The sequence below is a fragment of the Vigna radiata genome, chromosome 7, assembly GCF_000741045.1.
Source record: "Vigna radiata var. radiata cultivar VC1973A chromosome 7, Vradiata_ver6, whole genome shotgun sequence".
In the NCBI taxonomy this organism is placed as follows: domain Eukaryota; kingdom Viridiplantae; phylum Streptophyta; class Magnoliopsida; order Fabales; family Fabaceae; genus Vigna; species Vigna radiata.
Window position 1 is genome coordinate 39,994,441 of NC_028357.1, and position 19,910 is coordinate 40,014,350.

General features: G+C 35.7%; 3 protein-coding genes across 4 annotated transcripts; 2 read left to right on the forward strand and 1 right to left on the reverse strand.

Annotated features, from left to right (window-relative positions):
* Nucleotides 1–493: 493 nt before the first annotated feature.
* LOC106767620 (actin-related protein 3) lies at nucleotides 494–7,515 on the forward strand. The gene is made up of 9 exons (XM_014652549.2): nucleotides 494–1,153; nucleotides 1,356–1,815; nucleotides 2,204–2,350; nucleotides 2,663–2,755; nucleotides 2,974–3,093; nucleotides 3,712–3,822; nucleotides 4,097–4,222; nucleotides 4,599–4,697; nucleotides 7,129–7,515. Exons 1-9 carry the CDS (start codon nucleotides 1,104–1,106, stop codon nucleotides 7,207–7,209), a joined length of 1,287 nt encoding a protein of 428 aa, XP_014508035.1. The 5' UTR covers nucleotides 494–1,103; the 3' UTR covers nucleotides 7,210–7,515.
* A 6,586-nt stretch (nucleotides 7,516–14,101) lies between these two features.
* LOC106766431 lies at nucleotides 14,102–15,059 on the forward strand. The gene has a single exon (XM_022783676.1). It carries the CDS (start codon nucleotides 14,238–14,240, stop codon nucleotides 14,985–14,987), a length of 750 nt encoding a protein of 249 aa, XP_022639397.1. The 5' UTR covers nucleotides 14,102–14,237; the 3' UTR covers nucleotides 14,988–15,059.
* Nucleotides 15,060–16,286: 1,227 nt separating this feature from the next.
* On the reverse strand, nucleotides 16,287–18,080 carry LOC106767852 (very-long-chain 3-oxoacyl-CoA reductase-like protein At1g24470). 2 transcript variants are annotated; one of them, XM_022783675.1, is made up of 3 exons: nucleotides 17,203–18,080; nucleotides 16,874–16,943; nucleotides 16,287–16,767 (listed from the first exon to the last, which is right to left on the reverse strand). In XM_022783675.1, the coding sequence occupies exons 1-3, from the start codon at nucleotides 17,820–17,822 to the stop codon at nucleotides 16,471–16,473; spliced, it is 987 nt and encodes a 328-aa protein (XP_022639396.1). In that variant the 5' UTR covers nucleotides 17,823–18,080; the 3' UTR covers nucleotides 16,287–16,470. The 2 variants fall into 2 exon arrangements, with proteins under 2 accessions (XP_022639396.1, XP_014508292.1); XM_014652806.2 differs by having other exon boundaries at nucleotides 16,290–16,767; nucleotides 17,185–18,076.
* Nucleotides 18,081–19,910: the final 1,830 nt, after the last annotated feature.

Below are 19,910 nucleotides of genomic sequence, written 5' to 3' on the forward strand. Positions count from 1 at the left end.
CAAGATAATCATCAACTTAATTTTAGCTAGGACACATCTTGTTCTCTTTAAAAGTATAATTAATTTAACTTTAGGATATCTTTTAATTTTACATAGGACATATCTTATTCTCTTTAAAAGTATAATTAATTTAACTTCAGGATATCTTTATCTTATTAGAATATTTTGCATTGAATTTTTGACAAAAAAATCTCTCTTTGACTCTTCATGGATATAATTTTTTAATTAATTTTGATTAATTTTTTAAGTGAACTTAACTGCATCATAAAACAATTCATCTGATATGAAAAGACATCTCCTCTTTCTAGATGACTTTTTCTTTTAGAAAAAATAAACTCTAATTCCACTCTTTTCAATTTATGACATATTCATAGCCTTATATGTGATTTTTTAGAAATAACTTTAAAGGAAAAATAGAAATTAAGTGAAAAAAAAAATAGCATGTGTTAAATATATGTAAATTAAAAACTACCGACAGTATTGTTAATGGAGGTAGATGAATTGATGATGGAGGGAGAAAGAAAAAGGTTGGCGTGTAAGAAAGAAACGAAACAACTTACATGGTATTAGTGTTGGTAGGTCCCTGCAAGTGGTGCTTCAAATCTCACAACTTTTCATCGTCCCAACACACCAACCAGAATTGAGGTTGCCGTCAAGTTCATGCTCTGCATCTAAATACAAAGCTACTAATTACTACTGTCGAATTAATTACAGTTAATGCTAAAAGAAAGAGACAGAATCTGGAGAAAGAAAGACAGAGGGAAGGGTTGTTGTTTGATTTGCAAGGAAAGCATCTTTGGGAAACCAACAGAATTATGATGATGATGATGAGGAAGTAAATGGGACCTGCATCTGCACTTCCATCCCCACAGTTCAGTTTTCACTTCAAATGGATTTAGCCACAATGACCAACCATTCCTGTTTGTCTTTTATCTTTTTTCACTTCGGATCAAAGTCTGCGTCTACGTCGTCTTTACCACCTTCTTCTTCATCCTTATTCAGCTCTTCACGACCATGATCTTCTGCCTCACACTCACTCTCGGATCTCAGTCGCGGATCCATCTTCAGCTTTCAATATCATACCCACTTTTTCGCTCTCTCTCATGGACCCCTCTACTTCTCGACCAGCTGTAGTCATCGATAATGGCTCCGGGTACCCTTTACTTTGTTTTCTATCACGCACTTTCCGTTTTGGCCTCATGTTGTGTTATTTTTTTTTTCTTTTTTTTTGACACAACGTGTTTGTTGAAATGCCCCAGTGATGTTTTCTTAGTTTTTCTGACTTGGATTGACTGGAAAATTGATTCGCTCGAATTGGTTTACTCTGAATTTTGAAACTGTTTTTTTTTCTTTAGGTATACGAAGATGGGGTTTGCTGGTAACGTTGAACCGTGTTTTATTGTTCCGACAGTGGTTGCAGTTAATGAGTCGTTTCTGAATCAATCGAGGGGTTCTTCTAAAGGCAATTGGGTGGCCCAGCACAATGCTGGGGTTATGGCAGATCTTGATTTTTTCATAGGGGATGAGGCACTTTCCAAGTCTCGATCTAGCAGCACTTACAGTCTCAGCTACCCGATTCGGCATGGCCAGGTTGAGAACTGGGATGCCATGGAACGCTTCTGGCAGCAGTGCATATTCAACTATTTGAGGTGTGATCCGGAGGATCATTATTTCCTCTTGACCGAGAGTCCATTGACCGCTCCTGAGAGCCGCGAGTATACTGGAGAAATCATGTTTGAGACTTTTAACGTGCCTGGACTTTATATTGCTGTGAATTCTGTGCTTGCTCTTGCAGCCGGGTACACAACATCTAAGGTTGGTAATTGGTTCACTGGATAAAGATTGGGAAGCATGTTGCGTATAGAATTTTAACAGGGTGATTAGTCTTGAATGCTTTACATACTAAGTATGATGTACGAAAGCCCCCGTATGCTTGATAGCTATTAAACGGAAAATTCACAAGATGTTTCACCGGCTCCTGCAATTTGACGCATTTGGATGTGTTCACTTGAAATCAAAAGTTAACCTCTCTGTAGAATAAATGTCATGAACTAGCACATGGGATAATTCAGCAGCTCCCCTCACTGCGAGCCATAAAATGTTGACTTTGAATAATTATATTTCAACTTTATAACAGTATCATAGGAGATACGTCTAATTTTAGGAATATTTTCCTTTTAGGCTGATCTTAAATTCTTTTTAGTGTGAGATGACAGGAGTTGTAGTGGATGTTGGAGATGGGGCAACTCATGTGGTACCTGTTGCAGATGGCTACGTTATAGGTAGCAGTATCAAATCGATTCCTGTTGCTGGAAAGGATGTTACACTTTTTGTTCAGCAGCTTATGCGGGTGGGTAATCTCTGTAGTATTAAAATTAAAAGGTTATTATGTTGTTATTGTTTTCTCATTTGAATATCTGTGAATTTTTGTAAACCTCTTGTTAATGTCGAACTAGCTGACCTTACCTAGTGGTGTTGTTGTTAATGTTGAACATTTTCACAAATTACTATTCACTCTATCTAGTGAAACCAATCATTTTATGCTAATCTGGGTGAATAATGTCGAATGCATGATAGTATTATTGCTAATCTGTATCCAAATGTCAATCTGCATTTTGCTAAGTAGATTCATGAACTGTTATGTTGGCATTGCTTCATGCAGGAAAGAGGAGAGAAAGTACCACCGGAAGACTCTTTTGAAGTTGCACGGAAAGTAAAGGAAATGTATTGCTACACCTGCTCTGACATTGTGAAGGTTGTCTTTACTCTTTAGTTCAATACTTGGGTTCTTTGGCAGAATCACGAGGGGCTGTGGTGCGCCTTTGCCAATAGTTTTGTTATCTATAGCATACTGAATGCTGATAAATTCTCCCATTTAATTAATTTGCTCCTTTTGTGAATCAAAGGTTGTAACTAAAGTTTTCTTTTCAACTTATTAGTTTTCCGACATAACATTAGCTCAATTTCTCTTAGGAGTTCAATAAGCATGATAAAGAACCAGGCAAGTACATCAAGCATTGGAGAGGTATTAAACCGAAGACAGGGGCACCATATTCATGTGATATTGGCTATGAACGATTTCTTGGTCCCGAGGTTTGTTTGATGACCACTCCTTATAATAACTATTTTAGTATGATTTTTCTGTTGTGAATACCTGAACTTATTCCGTGAACTAATGAATGAAATAAATATATATTTGTTTAGTTCCTGACTTCCTATGATTAATATCTAACTGAAACGGAGGTCCCTATAATGGAAAATATTAAAGGGATGTTATGCATCTTGTCTTGATCCAAATCTTCACTGTAGATGGTTAGAGTGTTTTTTTCCCTTTTCCTTTATGGAATTCTCTTTAGATGGTTAGTTTTTTTTTTTTTTTTTTCCCTTTTCTTTTTCCTTTATGGGCTATAAAAGAGGTCCAAGAAGTAGTGTGGAAAGGGGCAAGGTAGGTTTAAGTGCAGGCAGTGTAGCCTGGCTGGGATTGAGGAATTTGAACCTGGGATGTAGATCGTAGTTTCTATCTCTAAGAATCTTGGTGTCAGTTAGCCACAGCCACTGATTCCATATGAGGTAGTTCATTCAATTTAAATATTGAAGAATTCATGAAAATGTAGTAGAGACTCTGCGTAATTCCTGAGCTAATCTATCGGCTTAGTTGGGGTAATTATATCAAAAAGACCAATTAATTTAACTTTTGTTTTCCCTCTGCAGATTTTCTTCAATCCTGAGATATATGGCAGTGACTTCACGACCCCTTTGCCAGTTGTAATAGACAAGTGCATTCAGTCTGCACCAATTGACACAAGGAGATCCTTATATAAGGTGAAGTACCATACTGACGTGTATATATAAGCCCCAGAAGCACTTTTAAATTCTAGTGAACTGCCACTTCAAATCATAAAATTGGGGATCTTCCAAGGCTCAATGTTAGCTTGGGGCATTTTTTTGTTGTTAACCCAGATGGAGTTTATTAGTGTTAAGTTATACCATATCAATTCAGCAATTATATTTAGTTTCTGATCACATGAATTTCTAGCCCTTCAGTTTACATGTTGTTGACAATTGATCTCTTTACTTGCCTATTTATTTATTTCAGAATATAGTTCTGTCTGGGGGTTCAACCATGTTCAAGGATTTTCACAGGAGGTTGCAACGCGATCTTAAAAAAATAGTGGATGCTCGTGTCCTTTCATCTGAAGCACGCTTAAACGGGGAGATAAGAGTAAGTTAATTGGTACCTCTAAACCTTCTTTAAATTGATGATTTTCTCCCCCGCCCTCTCATGCCCACATATGAGAAAGTTGTTTGCCCGAGTTCTACAGACTAAACCAATCAACAATCAATGCATCATTATATTGTACTAAATAATTACATAAATTCATTTCTCCCCATTGTATGTATTGACAATAGTGTTGTGTGGATTGTTGATTGGTTTGGTTATGTAGTTTGTGCTCAGAAGGTCTTCCCATCCCCTGGGGCCCAACAATGGCATGGACAAAATAGTCACATTGGTGTAATCATGGCAGGCTGGACTGCTGTATTTTATTGCTTAGGTCTTGCTTTTACCTTTTTTTACTTCGTTAATTTGGTACCTGCAGTCACAGCCAGTGGAGGTAAATGTACTCAGCCATCCAATCCAGAGATTTGCAGTTTGGTTTGGAGGATCAGTACTTGCATCAACACCTGAATTTTTTACGGTATGCATTTCTGACATTCTTTTTTGGGGTTAGGAGGTACAGTTAATGCATCCCATAATGACTAATTTTGTGTACTAATAACGTGCTTATGTAATTAGGGGAGGGGGGTTACTTGTTCTGTGACTAACTTTCTTCCTTGCTATGACCGACCACTTCCCCAAAACAGAAAAAAAATCTATTTTCAACTTGAGCACATTGGTCCTGGACAATCTGTGTGATAGCATCATAATTGTGTTTATTTGTTTTTAAAAGCCATGGTAGGCGGGATGCCACATTTATAATTGGTTGTCTTTGCCTTTTTTGTCTGGCATTAATATGTCGAGTTTTGTATGCTTGTTATGTTAAATGGATTTGGTTGCACCTCATAGTATTGTTTGGCAAGTTTAGAAATATGAAAATTGTTAGAAAATAGAAGAAAGAAGAGGTTCCGGACCCATAGGTCAAAATTTGGTCCACTTTGAAGAATTTCAAATCTACCCCCTTTTAACGTTCTCTGAAGGCAAATTATTTATTCTTAAAGAGATGCCTCTTTGATGTCCATCCATGAGGGCTCAACTGTGAAGCCAGTCACCACTGCATGCGTAGTCAGGTCCAACAGCTTTGGTTGTGGTGTTGATGAGGTTGATTGTGTATAACTTGAATCATCATAATTTCCTCTGGACTGTCCTGCTTTGGTTCCATTGTCTGTGAACCTTAGATGCAACCAATATATAATGATAAAGGCTCACCTAGCATGTTTGAATTCCAAGATTCCTACGCCATTGATGTTCCATCCACCTTTATGGTCCAATTTATGTCTAACATTAATAAGCTTTTTTCTGGAAATCTGGGTTTTGAAAGAGGAGCCCTGGTTGCATCTCCACATTTTACAGGGTTGTCCTGAAAATAGTAATCGCATCCCACGTTCTTCACTCTGTTTTCCTTTTGTTTATCCCTTTCCAATGAAGGATCAACTTGTCAGAAACTGTTTCAATTTTTCTTCCCACGGCAATATTCATTTTTGATTTTTTCCATCACATGAGGTGTGATTTTTTATTATTGAACCTTCTTTACTCCAATATTGTTGAAGATCTCATGTCAACTAGAAATAAAATCAAATTACAGTATATAAGTAAAAACAAATATTTTCTTCGATTTTATGAGGATAGTTTAGACTTAAACTCATTTCTTAGTATAGTAAAAGAGTCTATCATAATGAAATTTATTGGCTTTATCTTATCGGGTTATTACAAATATCTAATTCTATGTACGTCATACTTTGGTGAATCTGATGAAGATAAGATTAAATTACATTATACGAATAAAGACAAATCTCATTTTATAAACTGTTCTGTAAGTTAGATACCCTTCAAGTTATTTTCTGTTTTGTGCTTCCATTAAGGGTGGGTAATTCTATCATTCTTGTCCAAGACCTAGCCTGTGCTTTGGCACATTCTGGCCAACTCCCCTCCATGCTGATGTCGTCCTACTCACCTTGTTCCTCCATTTTCTGCTGCAAATCCTCAGCCTCAGGTTTCTGGCACCCAGCTCGTCAACTTCACCCCACCCCGTCAACTAGGTCTTTAAACATCTAGCTCCCCCCAAAGGTGGTTTGATTCTTCCTCTGAAGAAATGTTTTGCCATGATAACGTTACCCATGTACACGTTGCCTTTCTTCATCAACGACTGCATCATATTTTTTAGAGAAATACTAAAAATGGACTCTCTATTCCGTGGTTAAATTTTATTAAAAATCACAAAATTTCATGAGAACGTCTTACAAGGTTCTATCTATCGTGGTTTTCTTCAAGAACCTTATGAGTTGTCCATTCCTTTCTCAAATTTGGATCCGGAATCTGGTCAAATTTGTGAGTGGGTCAAACAAATTTGGTAGGCATTAAATTAGAAAATAGAAGAAGGAAGATGATATTTCTCGATTTCAAAAGAACAGAAGATAACAGAAATATCTCTCCTCCAATGGTTTCTCCTGTGATAGTGTAAAAATCAATTCTCAAATGATACAAGATAAAGTGAAGCCTTTCCCCTTACATCTCCTACATATTTAATTCATTGACCCCTCAACTAACTAATAATATCGTAACCATTTAAACTAATTTCCCAACTCCTAACTGTCACGTCTATAGTTGGTTGTTTGTCTTTGCTTCTTTGTTTGGCATTGATAACCTGGATTTTGTATGCTTAGCCTGTTTAGACAATCTATGATTGCATTTTGATAACGATATATATGGCAATAGTATCAATGTGTGCTAAGTTTAGAATTAAGAAACATGAACAGGGTAAAACTATTTTTTTTATGGTTTGCCGGCAACATGTGTTCAGTTTTCTTGCAATGATATTCTCGTATTGAGAGTATACATAATTTGTTGTTTCTTTTATCCTTCCGATACGTCTCTATACAAAACAAGATTACAATTTATGTTCCAATGAACAGGCTTGTCATACGAAGGCAGAATATGAGGAGTACGGAGCAAGCATTTGCCGTACAAATCCCGTTTTCAAGGGAATGTATTAAAGCAACAACGAATTAGTTGATCATGGATGCAGTTACTTGATAAACAGTTGAATGAATATCCTGTTATTTTGATCCCTCAACCCACCTCCTGGTCTTTCTTCCCACCTGTATTCGTGGTGGCAGGAGTGAGTGTAAAATATGTATATTCATTGAAAATATGCATTTCTTTTCTATTCTAGCAGTCTTCCTAGGCACTCAGTTTCACATGGTTAATACAGCAGAGGTCAGATGGTAATTAATGACTACATACAAATTGATATTTCATCAAAGTTAGCCGACCTGAATTGCAATTCATTTTGGTGTTCAGCTTTGAGATTGATTACGTATTTTTTGTCATTCATTTTTGTCACTGATGATTCCATGAAGAGCCTTTAGGGAGCACGATAGAGAGAATAAGATTCGACAAACTTCATTCGTTGCATGGCCAGTTTGTTGTAGAAAAGCTGACAGAACTACGAACAAAATTTCCTGAGGCGTGTAGAGTCACTGTCCTTAAGGACTTATCCGCGGTGTATTGCGCAAGTCCCCAGGATACAACAGGAACTTCTTAGAAATTTCTGAAGATCTCAGAACTAGTAAGGATCTCTTTAAAAGAGATATAATGAAACCCAGGATAATTTTAAGAAAATAAAAGGAAGGAGAGAATGAGAGAAAAAGAATGAGAGAACTGATGAATTGTGTGTGATGGAATGGATGAAAGCCACTCTATTTATAGAGTGGAAAAACAAAGATATTTGGTCCAAGGCCCAAAGTTAATGGGAAAATCCCTAAAAAGTCTTCTATTAAAATTATTTTTATTAATAAAATAAAGAACGTTGAAGCAAAATTGTGGACGTTGCAGCGTGTCTTGCGGGAAAAGATTAGGCAACAAAGCTGGCATTCAAACTAGATAGAAACCGTCCAAGGAAATTGCGGAATGCACCAACGTTAATTATCTTTTGCAATATTATAAAATAATAACAATCCCCCACATATTGCAAAAGATATAAAAATAATGAAAGAGAAAAGAAGAAAAATCCTGGGTTTTACAAGATGTAATGCATCAGAGCTGGTATAGCAAGCTATATGAACCAATCCTAGATCAAGAAACTTAACACACAGTGTAGTTGGTATAGCAAGCTATATGAACCAAAGACACTTGAGGGAGTTAGAGGTTTATCAATCACAGTACACCCCCACAATCCTTGCTGTTATCGCTGTGATGCGATTATTAGGCCATGCGCGTGCCCGATATTCATGAGTGCTCTAGAGATCATGCCAAGATCTCATGCAAGCGGCCCCACTAGACACTCATATAGGTGATTTCATCAAGTGTATGCTGCAAATCATACACCACCCATAAGGGATATGAAAATCATTAAAAACTTTGATTAAATACAAAGTTTAACCTCTCAATAATGCAGTCTCTAGCACTTTCACACACACCATAAGAAGGGACATATTTGATTTAAAATCAAATTAGTGCTATCAGAACTAACAAGTAACTTGTTTTTATCCTTATGAACCTTATTCATGGGATCTCCAATCACAAAGGTTGGGTTACCATCACTTGTTTGTTTGCAAGTGGCTTAAGTCTCATTCCCCTCGATGTTTCTAAAATCATATTTCTTCCCAAGGGTTTTGTCAGAGGATCTGCTAGATTCCGTTCTGACTTCACATAGTCAATGGAAATAATTCCACTCTTTAGCAGCTGCTTCACCAAATTGTGTCTCAATTGGATATGTCTATTCTTTCCATTGTAATTCTTGTTTTTAGCTATAGCTATTGCCGATTGGCAATCACAGTGTATGGATACTGATGGGGTTGGTTTCATTCCTAGTGGAATGTTTGCTAAGAAGTTTTTCAACCACTCAGCCTCACTACCAACCATCTCAAGAGCGACAAACTCAGATTCCATTGTTGATCTTGCAATAATTGTTTGTCTGGCTGATCTCCATGTAATCGCACCACCCCAAGTGTGAATACATAACCATTAGTGAATTTTGTCTCATATGAATCAGAGATCCAGTTAGCATCACTGTACCCTTCTAGTACAGCGGGAAATCCACTATATTCAATGGCATAATCCATTGAACCTCTTAAGTATCTCATAAGCCTGGAAAGGGCATCCCAATGTTCTTGATTTGGACATTGAGTGTACCTACTTAGTCTACCTACTGCATAAGCAATATCAGGTCTAGAAAAGCTCATCAAGTGCAGTAAACTCCCAATTATCTAGGCATACTGAGGCCGAGATAACGATTTTTCTCTATTTTTCATTAATTTAGAGTTAGCATCATAAGGGGTACTCACGAGTTTGAAATCATAATACCCAAACTTCTTAAGAAGTTTCTCAATGTATTGTTCTTGGGATAGTAATATACTATCTCCCTTCCTTATGATTCTAACACCTAAAATTACATTGGCTTCACCCATGTCTTTCATTTCAAAATTTGATCCTAGAAATAATTTAGTTCTAGCAACAATTTCATTGCATTACCAAAAATTAACATGTCATCCACATACAAACATATAATGACACAATCACCATTTTCAAATTTAGAATACACGCATTTATCAGCATCATTAGGAGAAAAACCATCACATAGCAATACATCATCTAGTTTCTCATGCCACTGTTTTGGTGCTTGTTTCAACCCATACAAAGATTTTAAAAGTTTACATACCTTATTCTCTTGACCAGGTACAACACACCCTTCAGGTTGAGTCATATAAATTTCCTCCTCTAAATCACCCTTCAAAAAGGCAGTTTTAACATCCATTTGGTGTATCACTAGCTTATGGATTGCTGCTAAGGCTAACAATACTCGAATAGAGGAAATCCTAGTCACAGGGGCAAAAATATCAAAGTAATCTATGTTGGGCTTTTGAGTAAAACCTTTTGCTACTAATCTTGCCTTATACTTCTCTATAGATCCATCAGGATGATACTTTTTCTTAAAGATCCACTTACAACCAATGGGTTTTGCTCCTTTAGGAAAATCTACTAAGGTCCAAGTATTATTTTTCTGAATTGATTCAATTTCAGTCTTAATGGCATTATCCCACTGTTTTGCATCAAGAGCACCAATGGCTTCTACAAAGCTATTTGGATCATTATCAACTAGATAAGTATAAAAATCATTACCAAATGAAGTTTTCTTTCTCTTTCTTTTACTTCTTCTTAATTCTTCACATAAGGCATCACTATTATTATCTATAGGTTGAGACGTCTCATTAACCCTTAAAGGAAAAACATGTTCAAAAAACTCAGCATTTTTCGTCTCCATTATAGAATTTCTTTGAAGTATATCACTTTTAAGAACTAGAAACCTATAGGTAGCACTATGTTCAGCATAACCTAAGAACATGCAATCAGATGTTTTAGAACCTATTTTTCTTTTCTTAGGATCGGGTAACATCACCTTAGCAAGACACCCCCACACTCTTAGATATTTCAGGTTAGGTTGATAGCCTTTCCACAACTCATAGGGAGTTTTACCGGTTTCCTTATGAGGTATTCTATTTTGTAAAAAACAAGCAGTAAGCAAGACTTCTCCCCAAAGGTTATTAGGTGTACTAGAACTAATAAGCATCGCATTCATCATCTCCTTAAGAGTTCTATTCTTTCTCTCAGCTACTCCATTAGACTCAGGTGAATATGGTGGGGTTACTTCATGGGTGATACCTTCTTTAACACAATAGTCATTAAAAAAATACATATTCACCACCTCTATCTGATCTAATCCTCTTAATTTTCTTATTTAATTGATTTTGTACTTCTGCTTTAAAGATTAGAAACACATCAAAGGCTTCATCTTTATGTTTGATTAAGTAAACTTTAGTGTATCTAGAATAATCATCTATAAAGGTCACAAAATAATTTTTTTACCTCCTCTAGACATAGTTTGTTTCATATCAGCTAGATCAGTATGAATTAGCCCTAACAATTCAGTTTGGCGTTCTACAGAAAAACATGTCTTCTTTGTTAATTTAGATTCTACACATATATCACATTTACTACTATGTTTATCATGCATATTAATTAATCCTAGTCGTTGTAATTTCATAACATAGGAAGAATTTAAATGTCCTAATCTAGCATGCCATAAATCATACGAGTCAACAATATAAGCAGAAGAAGACGATTCATTAATATTTTCAGAAATGTTAAGTACAAAGAGACCTTGATCACAATATCCCTTCCCCACAAAAACATTATTCTTTGTCATTACAATCTTGTCAGACTCGAATGACACTTTAACCCCCACTTTTCCCCAGTAGTGCCATAGAGATTAAATTAACTCTGATTGATGGCACATGTAGCACATCACTCAAGGTCAGAGTCTTTCTAGATGTAAGTTTGAGAAGAACTTTCCCTTTTCCCAAAACAGGAGTGGTCCTAGAATCACCGAGGTAGACGTGTTCTTCTCCATCCCCTATACTAGTGTAAGAGGTAAAGGCACTTCTGTTTGCACANATATGCCTGGTAGCACCAGAGTCTACCACCNACTTGCTCACATTGGTCATCAGATTTACTTGAGAAACGACCGCAGCAATAATATCATCTCCTTCGGCTATATTGGCCCTAGGAGGATTGTCGTTTCTTGCTCTGCGCCTGCACTGCGGTGCATGATGGCCCGACTTCCCACATACAAAGCAATTTCCTTTCTTCTTAAAGGTGGGGTTAGATCCGTTGGGACGAGATTTTCGAAAATAATTTTTCTTATTGTGATTAAGTTTATGTTCGTACCTTTTTGGAGCAAGTTTGTCTTCTATCACGTTTGCTTTTGCAGACAAAGCTTTGGCCCTCGCAGTAGCACATTCTTTCCTGTTGGTATCTTCAACGATTATGTGAATGATTAGCTCTGAAAGTGACATTTGCTTGTGTCTGTGTTTCAGTTGTTGCTTGTAATCAGTCCAGGAAGGCGGCAATTTCTCGATCAGAAGCTGTGAGACATATACATCTGGTAGAAGAACGTTCTCCGCTTTCATATCTTCGAGCAGCTTATGGTACTCATTGATTTGCGACTTTATGTCCTTGTCTTCAACCATTTCCCAACGATAATAATTCCCAATAATGAACCTTTGTCGGACTACATCTTCAGCAGTGTATTTGAGAATCAACGAATCCCAAATGTCTTTCGCCTCCTTATAGGAACATTATACATCGAACAAATCATTAGAAAGTGCACTAAGTAAAGTATGACGACATACCTTATTTGCATGAACCCAATCTTCAACTTGTTTTGGATTTGGAGGAAGACTGGAGTCGGGTTTTGAAGATGAAAGAGCAAAGGCGACTCCGTACATGTCTAACAGGGTTGACACACGTTCTTGCCAGCGTCGAAAATTTTGACCGGAGAAGACTTCAATTTTTGATACATCTGGAAATGGTTTAAGGACTTATCTCTTTAAAAGAGATATAATGAAACCCAGGATCATTTTAAGAAAATAAAATAAAAGGAAAGAGAGAATGAGAGAAAAAGAATGAAAGAACTGATTAATTGTGTGTGATGGAATGGATGAAAGCCACTCTATTTATAGAGTGGGAAAACAAAGATATTTGGCCCAAGGCCCAAAGTTAACGGGAAAATCCCTAAAAAATCTTTAATTAATAAAATAAAGAACGTTGAAGCAAAATTGTGGACGTTGCAGCGTGCCTTGCGAGAAAAGATTAGGCAACAAAGCTCGCATTCAAACTGGATAGAAACCGTCCGAGGAAATTGCGGAATGCACCAACGTTAATTATCTTTTGCAATATTATAAAATAATAACAGTAGCATGTCATAAAATAATCTTATCTTTACATTACATAATCGAATTCACTTATTAAAATTTTATCCTATAATGACCAAGATTTGGTAAAATTCAAATGATTTGATTAAAAAGTGTTTTTCCTTTTCACCGTTTACTCCTAACTCATTTCGATTGAACTATCAATTCGTGTTTAAAAGCACTTTTTCGAATTATCGTAAACCACATTACCATATTTTTAGGTTAATTGAGCTACACATTTTCTACACTAATGAGTGAGTTTACGTTTTTTTCTTTCTTTTTTAAGTTTCACAACATAAATAATATACACATTTTTGTAAAATAGTAATTTTTATGTAAGTTATACTATTCTAATGACTAATTATACTAATAAAGGAATTTAGACTCTTTACAAAATTCTCTTCTTTTAGTTCTGTGTCACTCTTATATTTTAAAATAAAACATTCCCATTATCTCAAGCATTCTGCATCTTCTATCTTTTCTTTTCTGGATGCACATTTTACATGCTATTTTAGTAATTAGTACAACAAATTCTCTTAACTATCCCATATTATCCTCTTTTTATTTTATCATATCACATGGTCCCTCTTAACACATGATAGAATGATATAATGTTATTTAGTTGTATTATTTTGTGTTATCAAACACATGAAAGTGTAAATATGTATCAACTTTAATCTTATTAATTCTCTTATCCTGTTATGCATACCAAATAAACTCAAAAGTGCTAGTCAAAAATATTCTTAATTACTTTATAATTCAATGTAGTTCTTTTCATTTCAAAGAAAGATAAATATGAAAACTATACGTCTTTCATGTTATAGAATGTTTATACCAATGAATTTTCACAAAGTATGCTCCATAATTTCTAGATGGTATAAGATTACTTTTATGTAAATTTAGTGTAGAAATTTGAAACTTAGATTAATTAAAATGAGATAATGGAATATTATACAAAGAAAAAGACACACGAACACAATACCTTAATACTGTGGATAAAGGATAATATATTATAATCATTTTTACGAATTGATTACTGTCCATTAACATTAAGTCTTCATGTTATAATATCCAAAATAATTATAAAGCGAAATAAAAAAACAGAATTACGTGAATGGATAGGGTTGGTGGTGAAATATAAGTTATCTTTAGGAACTATAAAGCATAAAAGGGTTATCTATTATCTTTAAAACATCCAAAAAAACAGAAAAAGGTACGTCGCAACAAGCATGAGAAAGAAGACGTTCTGTTATTGTTGTTCATAGCACGACATGCATGTTGGAATGAACATCACACTAACAAAACCATTCATCATAAGATACTTTCTCCTTTCTCTCATCCTCTCCCTCCCATTCTTCCTCTTCCTCTTCCTCCACCTCCTCTCTCCGCCACAACAATACCACCATCACGCCACCACCTACAATAACAACCTCAGAATCCGACCCGGTTACTCTTCCTACGACGCCTACATCCAGCGCCAACTGAACAAAACCCTCAACCCGCGCCTCCGCAAAATATGGACCACGCGCGACTGGAACCGCAAGATCCCGGTTTTTGCGCGCTTCTTCGAGGACCTCAAGGGAAAGAAGCTTCTCCACACGGGGTCCAAGGCGCTTTGCGTAGGCGCGCGCGTGGGGCAAGAAGTCGAGGCGCTGAGGCGCGTTGGCGTTTCGGACTCCCTGGGAATGGACCTCGTTCCGTACCCTCCCCTGGTGGTTCAGGGGGACTTTCACGACCAACCGTTTGAAAACGGCACGTTCGACTTCGAATTCTCGAACGTCTTCGACCACGCGCTCTACCCGGAACGCTTCGTGGCCGAGATCGAACGCACGTTGAAGCCCAACGGCGTATGCGTGTTGCACGTGGCGCTGGCGCGACGCGCTGATAAGTACTCTGCTAACGACCTATACAGCGTGGAGCCCCTCGTCGTGCTGTTCAAACGCTCCGTTTTGGTTCACGTTCGTGGCGTTAATGGTTTTGGTTTGGACACAGAGGTTGCCTTTCGTAAGAACACTCGTTAGCCCTTTCTCTCTTTCATTTCTCTTTTTCTTTACATTAAGGTTCATTTAGGAAAATTTTATGTAAATACTTTTAACAGAAAAATCAAATAGAATACAACTTTCCATAAAATATGTTTATGATTTTTTCTATAAAATGAAATAAAAAAAATTATAATGTTGTTTCAAATTTGCATATAATCATGTATATTTTTTACCTAAAGGAAAATAATACTTTCATATTATTGAAGGTATCTCTGGAAGGATTAACTAACAAGAAGGAATTAATTAATACTTTTTTTTCTCACTCAAATTCGATTGCATATTTGATTGAATTTGATATAAAATTTGACACTTACTTTATCTATGAGTTTTTAAATAATTATAATTATAACAGACTTTAATAAAAAATAGGAAAAATTCAAAACAAATGATATAAATTTTAAAATTCAACTTATCGACAAAATGTACTGATGTATTACTAAAACATTTAATTATGGATTCATTATTCGTTAATAATAAAAATTTTAAATAATTGATAAATTTTATTGATTAAAACATATTTTAATAATAAAAATTCTAAATTATTGATAATTTTACTTACAAATTAATTATTATTCATAAATAGTAAAAGTTTTGTTGATAAGATCTACCAATAAAATATTTTACTGATAAAATTTATCCATATAAAATTTTATTGAAAATTTTGTAATAGAAAATATTAGGATTTTTACCAAATGTTATGATATTTTACTTTAATATAAATATTGTAAATTATTTTTTATTCTGGTTATGAAAAAGTTATAGAGTGGTGACTCTTTGCATGAGGTTTCCTCATTTATTGGGCAGATTGGAGTATACAATGATGCATGTGGGAGAGTTGATGTGATAGTTACTTTTGCATTCAATTCATCTTTTGTTATTCCTTATATGTTTTTTTTCCCTATTCTCTTATTTGTTACGCAAGTCTATTCACTTCATATCAACTATTCAACTTTTAGAAATAATAAAGTAATAGTTGAAAGAGATATATATCTACTTATTAGATATATATTAAAAAAAAAATGATTATGAAAAAGTGAACTTTTATATTCTTTTAATAAACAAAAAAATAAAAAATGGAAAAAAATTTAAATATAAAATTTTTATGTATGAGTAAAATATAAGATGCAAAACAAAATAGATATTATTTATACAAAAAGTTTGAATACAATATTAAAAGGAAAACAGAAAAATATTATATTATGTAACTATATTTCTGTACTTTTTATCACTTGTGCTAATGTCATGTGAGGTGAAAGATAAGGACTTTTTAAAAAAATAAAATAAAAAATAAGGATTTTTAAAATAAAATTGAAAGTAATACGAAGTACAAAATTAAAATTTTAGAATTCTTTATGATCCAAACAACATACGGTTGAACACATAAATTGTAACTTGGCTTTCGATAGGTTCAATTAAGGTGCCGGAATTAATGTAACCTGCAAATTACCCATCATTATGAAACTTATTTTATAGCCTTGACGTGGCCGGAGAAAGTAGATTTGACGTCGGACGTGAAGGATTTATGGTTATTCCGGCGGCGAACACCGATGGAGAATCGCCAAGCATCAAGCAGAGAATTGGGGATGCAGTGTGCGAAGAAACCTTGAACCGAGTGGGCCCAATAAGGTATGGACTTTGGTTTATACCCAATTTCAGCGATTGCAGCTCTTGCATAAGCTTCAGCCGTTGGTATAAAAACTGAATCTTTTTCGATAAAAGCCACCTTTGACACCATCTTCGTTGCAACGTACAGTGGTACCTTCACTCATCAATATTCTTAACAATTAACTAATTAATCCTTCCTATTCATCATCAATCCTGTACTAGTTTACCCTAAAAGCAACACTATTGTAATAACGTCGTACCTGACATTGCACATGTATCCCGTATTGTCTATACTCTACGTATAGAGATCTTGAAAATTGCTCCACGTAACTGCATGCGTATATTTCAAACACTCAAATAATAAAAAAGAAAAAAAAAGTGTCTTTTAACAATTTTTTTATAATATATGTGACAGTTTGTAATTCATCAACTATTTTTTTTTAAATAAATTCAAATACACTAATAAAATAAAATAGTGATATATGTTATGTTGTGGAAAAATTGTGAAAAAAAATTATTAAAATATCATTATCCATAATAAAATATGTTACTGAGACAAATAAAAGCTTACGCCTTGGTGGCAGCGTACACCGTGAAGAGAGGATGAGAAGGGAGAACCGCTGCAGCACCGGAACCGATGTTAACGATCGCTCCCTTTCGTCTTTCCAACATCCCACGCAGAACGCATTTCGTTACTTTCGTTGTTCCTTCCACGTTAACTCTAACAATCTTCATCCACACACTCTCCTCCACTTCGTCGAAAAACATCGCCTTCGGATACGTCACTCCCACGTTGTTCACCAACAATCCAACATCCAGCCCCTCACTCGCCTTCTCCACGCGCCGCAGCCCCTCCGACAGATCCCCGCACGCGAAGTCCATAGCCACCACCTTCACGCGCGCCTTCGGATTCTTCGCCTTGATTTCACGCGCAACGGCTTCCAGCTTCTGCAAGGTTCTGCTGACGAGGATGAGGTTGAGCCCTCGCTCTGCCAGCTGGCAGGCGAAGGCCTTTCCGATGCCGTCGGTGGCTCCGGTGACCACAGCCCAGGAACCGTAGGTTCGGATTAGGTTCTTCTCGGATCGGAAACAGGTTCGGAAGATCCATGCGGAGAGGGAGAGGAGGTAGTGGAGCGTGACGATGAAACCGAGGCATGAGACTATGAAGACACAGTCATCAACTCTGTTACATGCTGCTGCTGTAACCATTTTCTTGCTTATGGCTTTTTCCTACGTTTGCTGAACACAGTTCCCTATAATATTGTGGCAGTTGTCATCATAGTCTCATATATGCATGGAGGTTGAGGATTCAATTAATGTTGTATGTGAAAACCAATAACAATTCCCGCACCTAACGAACCACCTACCTTGTATAAAACAGTATTATTGTAGCCTTTACTTTCAATTACCAGAGTCCATCACCATACATAAAATATGAACTTTCAGTCCAAATTCAACTCTATCTAATGATATTGTTATAATCTTTTAACGTATATATCTATTAGTCGAGCTAAAAATAAACATTAAAAAGTAAATAAAACACATATATATGGTTGATTAATGTAAAAGGTTGAAGATTTGGATAAAACATTTAAGGTGAATTATAGAAGTGGTTGACGAGTGTGTATGACATGTGTTTTGGCGCATCAGTTTTGCATGAATTGAGCGATGGAAAGAGCGACACGAGTCGTACAGTTGTAGACTCACTACACAACCAACACTTTTTGTTAGTTTTCGTTTTCGAATGTTTAAATTTCTGTTTTGATTTTGTCTTGGACCTCGTGATCAGACATGGGTCTTTTCATCACACGGGGGTACACTCGTAAAATCAACTCCTTCACCCACCCTTCAATTTTTCACGACAAATTTAATAAATTTGTATTAATTGACTCGACCTATATATTTTAAGTGAATTATGATTTGCATTTTAAGCAATGGTCTCATGTACTTTAAACGATGTGGTTAATGTCAATTTGTGTACATTCTTCCATAAAACCATTGATTGAAATATGAGCATTTGAAATGTAAACTATTAATAAAGGGAGTTTGTTGAAAAATACTTAATGATGTTTTTAATTATTTCACACTCTTTTAAACTTAGTTTATCTATTGATATTAATTTTGTCAATATATTTTACTATTGTTCTAAAACTAATTATTATTTTTTAATTAATCATCCCCAGTTGATTAATTAATTAATGCTTGGAAAGAGAATAAGGATGATGTAACTTTTTGCTACTCATCTTCAGCTATGGTAATAACATTGTACAAGTAGGGATGACAAATGTAACATCCCAAATTTTTGGATGTTACGGATTTACGAAAACTTTTTAACACTTAATTATGATATCATTGCAAGATAGAGATTAAATAAAAACTTCCATTTATTATAACTAAATTTTGAAAACTTTATAAATCAAATACAGCTCTAAAACGTTCGTAAAAATTCTATTACAAAGCTATTAGCATTGAAATCAAAATCCCAAAGTTCTCCCATGTATTTCGCTGCTCAACTGTGCTTTATCTATATCTGTAACAACATCTACTCCCGTACAAGTACGATCATCGCAGGTGGAAACCACAACCACAAACATGCAAGGGTTAGCTAACAGAAAGAAGTCATAAAACATACATAAATTCAACATCAACTTAGAATAAGAGTTCTGAGTAATACATATCATCGCACTCTAACACACACTTTACATGATGACACACCAAATCATTAACACCCGCACTATCAGAGTTTCAAGTCACCAACATATATAACCACAAAAGGATTTCATCAAATTAACCAATTCACACCCAACCTCATTCCGACATTCACTAACTCCTTCCCCAATTTAATTGAAACCATTCACTATCACCATCGGTTACTCATATGCAACATAAGGTCAAGTGTCACTCCCCACCACTCTCTTAAACAGCTTCACCGGGCCAGTATACTTTACCACACCATTACATAATGACATCTCCCACCACTCTTTGGAAGGCTTCACCGGCAAGTACACCACTTCCCACCACTCTCTTAGAGCTTCCCCGGACAAGTATTTACTTTCCACCACCCTCTTGGGCTTCACCGGACAAGTATACACCTCCCACCACTCTATTCTCAGAGAGCTTCCCCGAGCAAGTACCAGTGCTACTTCCACCACACTTCCAGGAGCTTCACCGGGCCTCACAAACATAAACTCAAACCCGCAAGAAATAAACAATATCATACTCTCACAACCAACTAATAAACCCGACATATGCCAAACATTCTCAAAACAATAATTAAACAAATAACATAATAGTAAG

Bases quoted from the DNA above. Each gene is read 5' to 3' on its own strand.
- LOC106766431 (XM_022783676.1), top strand. From the start codon at position 14,238: ATGCATGTTGGAATGAACATCACACTAACAAAACCATTCATCATAAGA.
- LOC106767620 (XM_014652549.2), top strand. From the start codon at position 1,104: ATGGACCCCTCTACTTCTCGACCAGCTGTAGTCATCGATAATGGCTCC. The intron at 3,094-3,711 runs GTTTGTTTGATG...TTCCCTCTGCAG, and splicing joins AACGATTTCTTGGTCCCGAG to ATTTTCTTCAATCCTGAGAT. The intron at 4,698-7,128 runs GTATGCATTTCT...TCCAATGAACAG, and splicing joins CAACACCTGAATTTTTTACG to GCTTGTCATACGAAGGCAGA.
- LOC106767852 (XM_014652806.2), bottom strand. From the start codon at position 17,822: ATGGTTACAGCAGCAGCATGTAACAGAGTTGATGACTGTGTCTTCATA. The intron at 16,944-17,184 runs GTAAGCTTTTAT...ATACGCATGCAG, and splicing joins GTGTACGCTGCCACCAAGGC to TTACGTGGAGCAATTTTCAA. The intron at 16,768-16,873 runs GTACGACGTTAT...TGATGAGTGAAG, and splicing joins GGATACATGTGCAATGTCAG to GTACCACTGTACGTTGCAAC.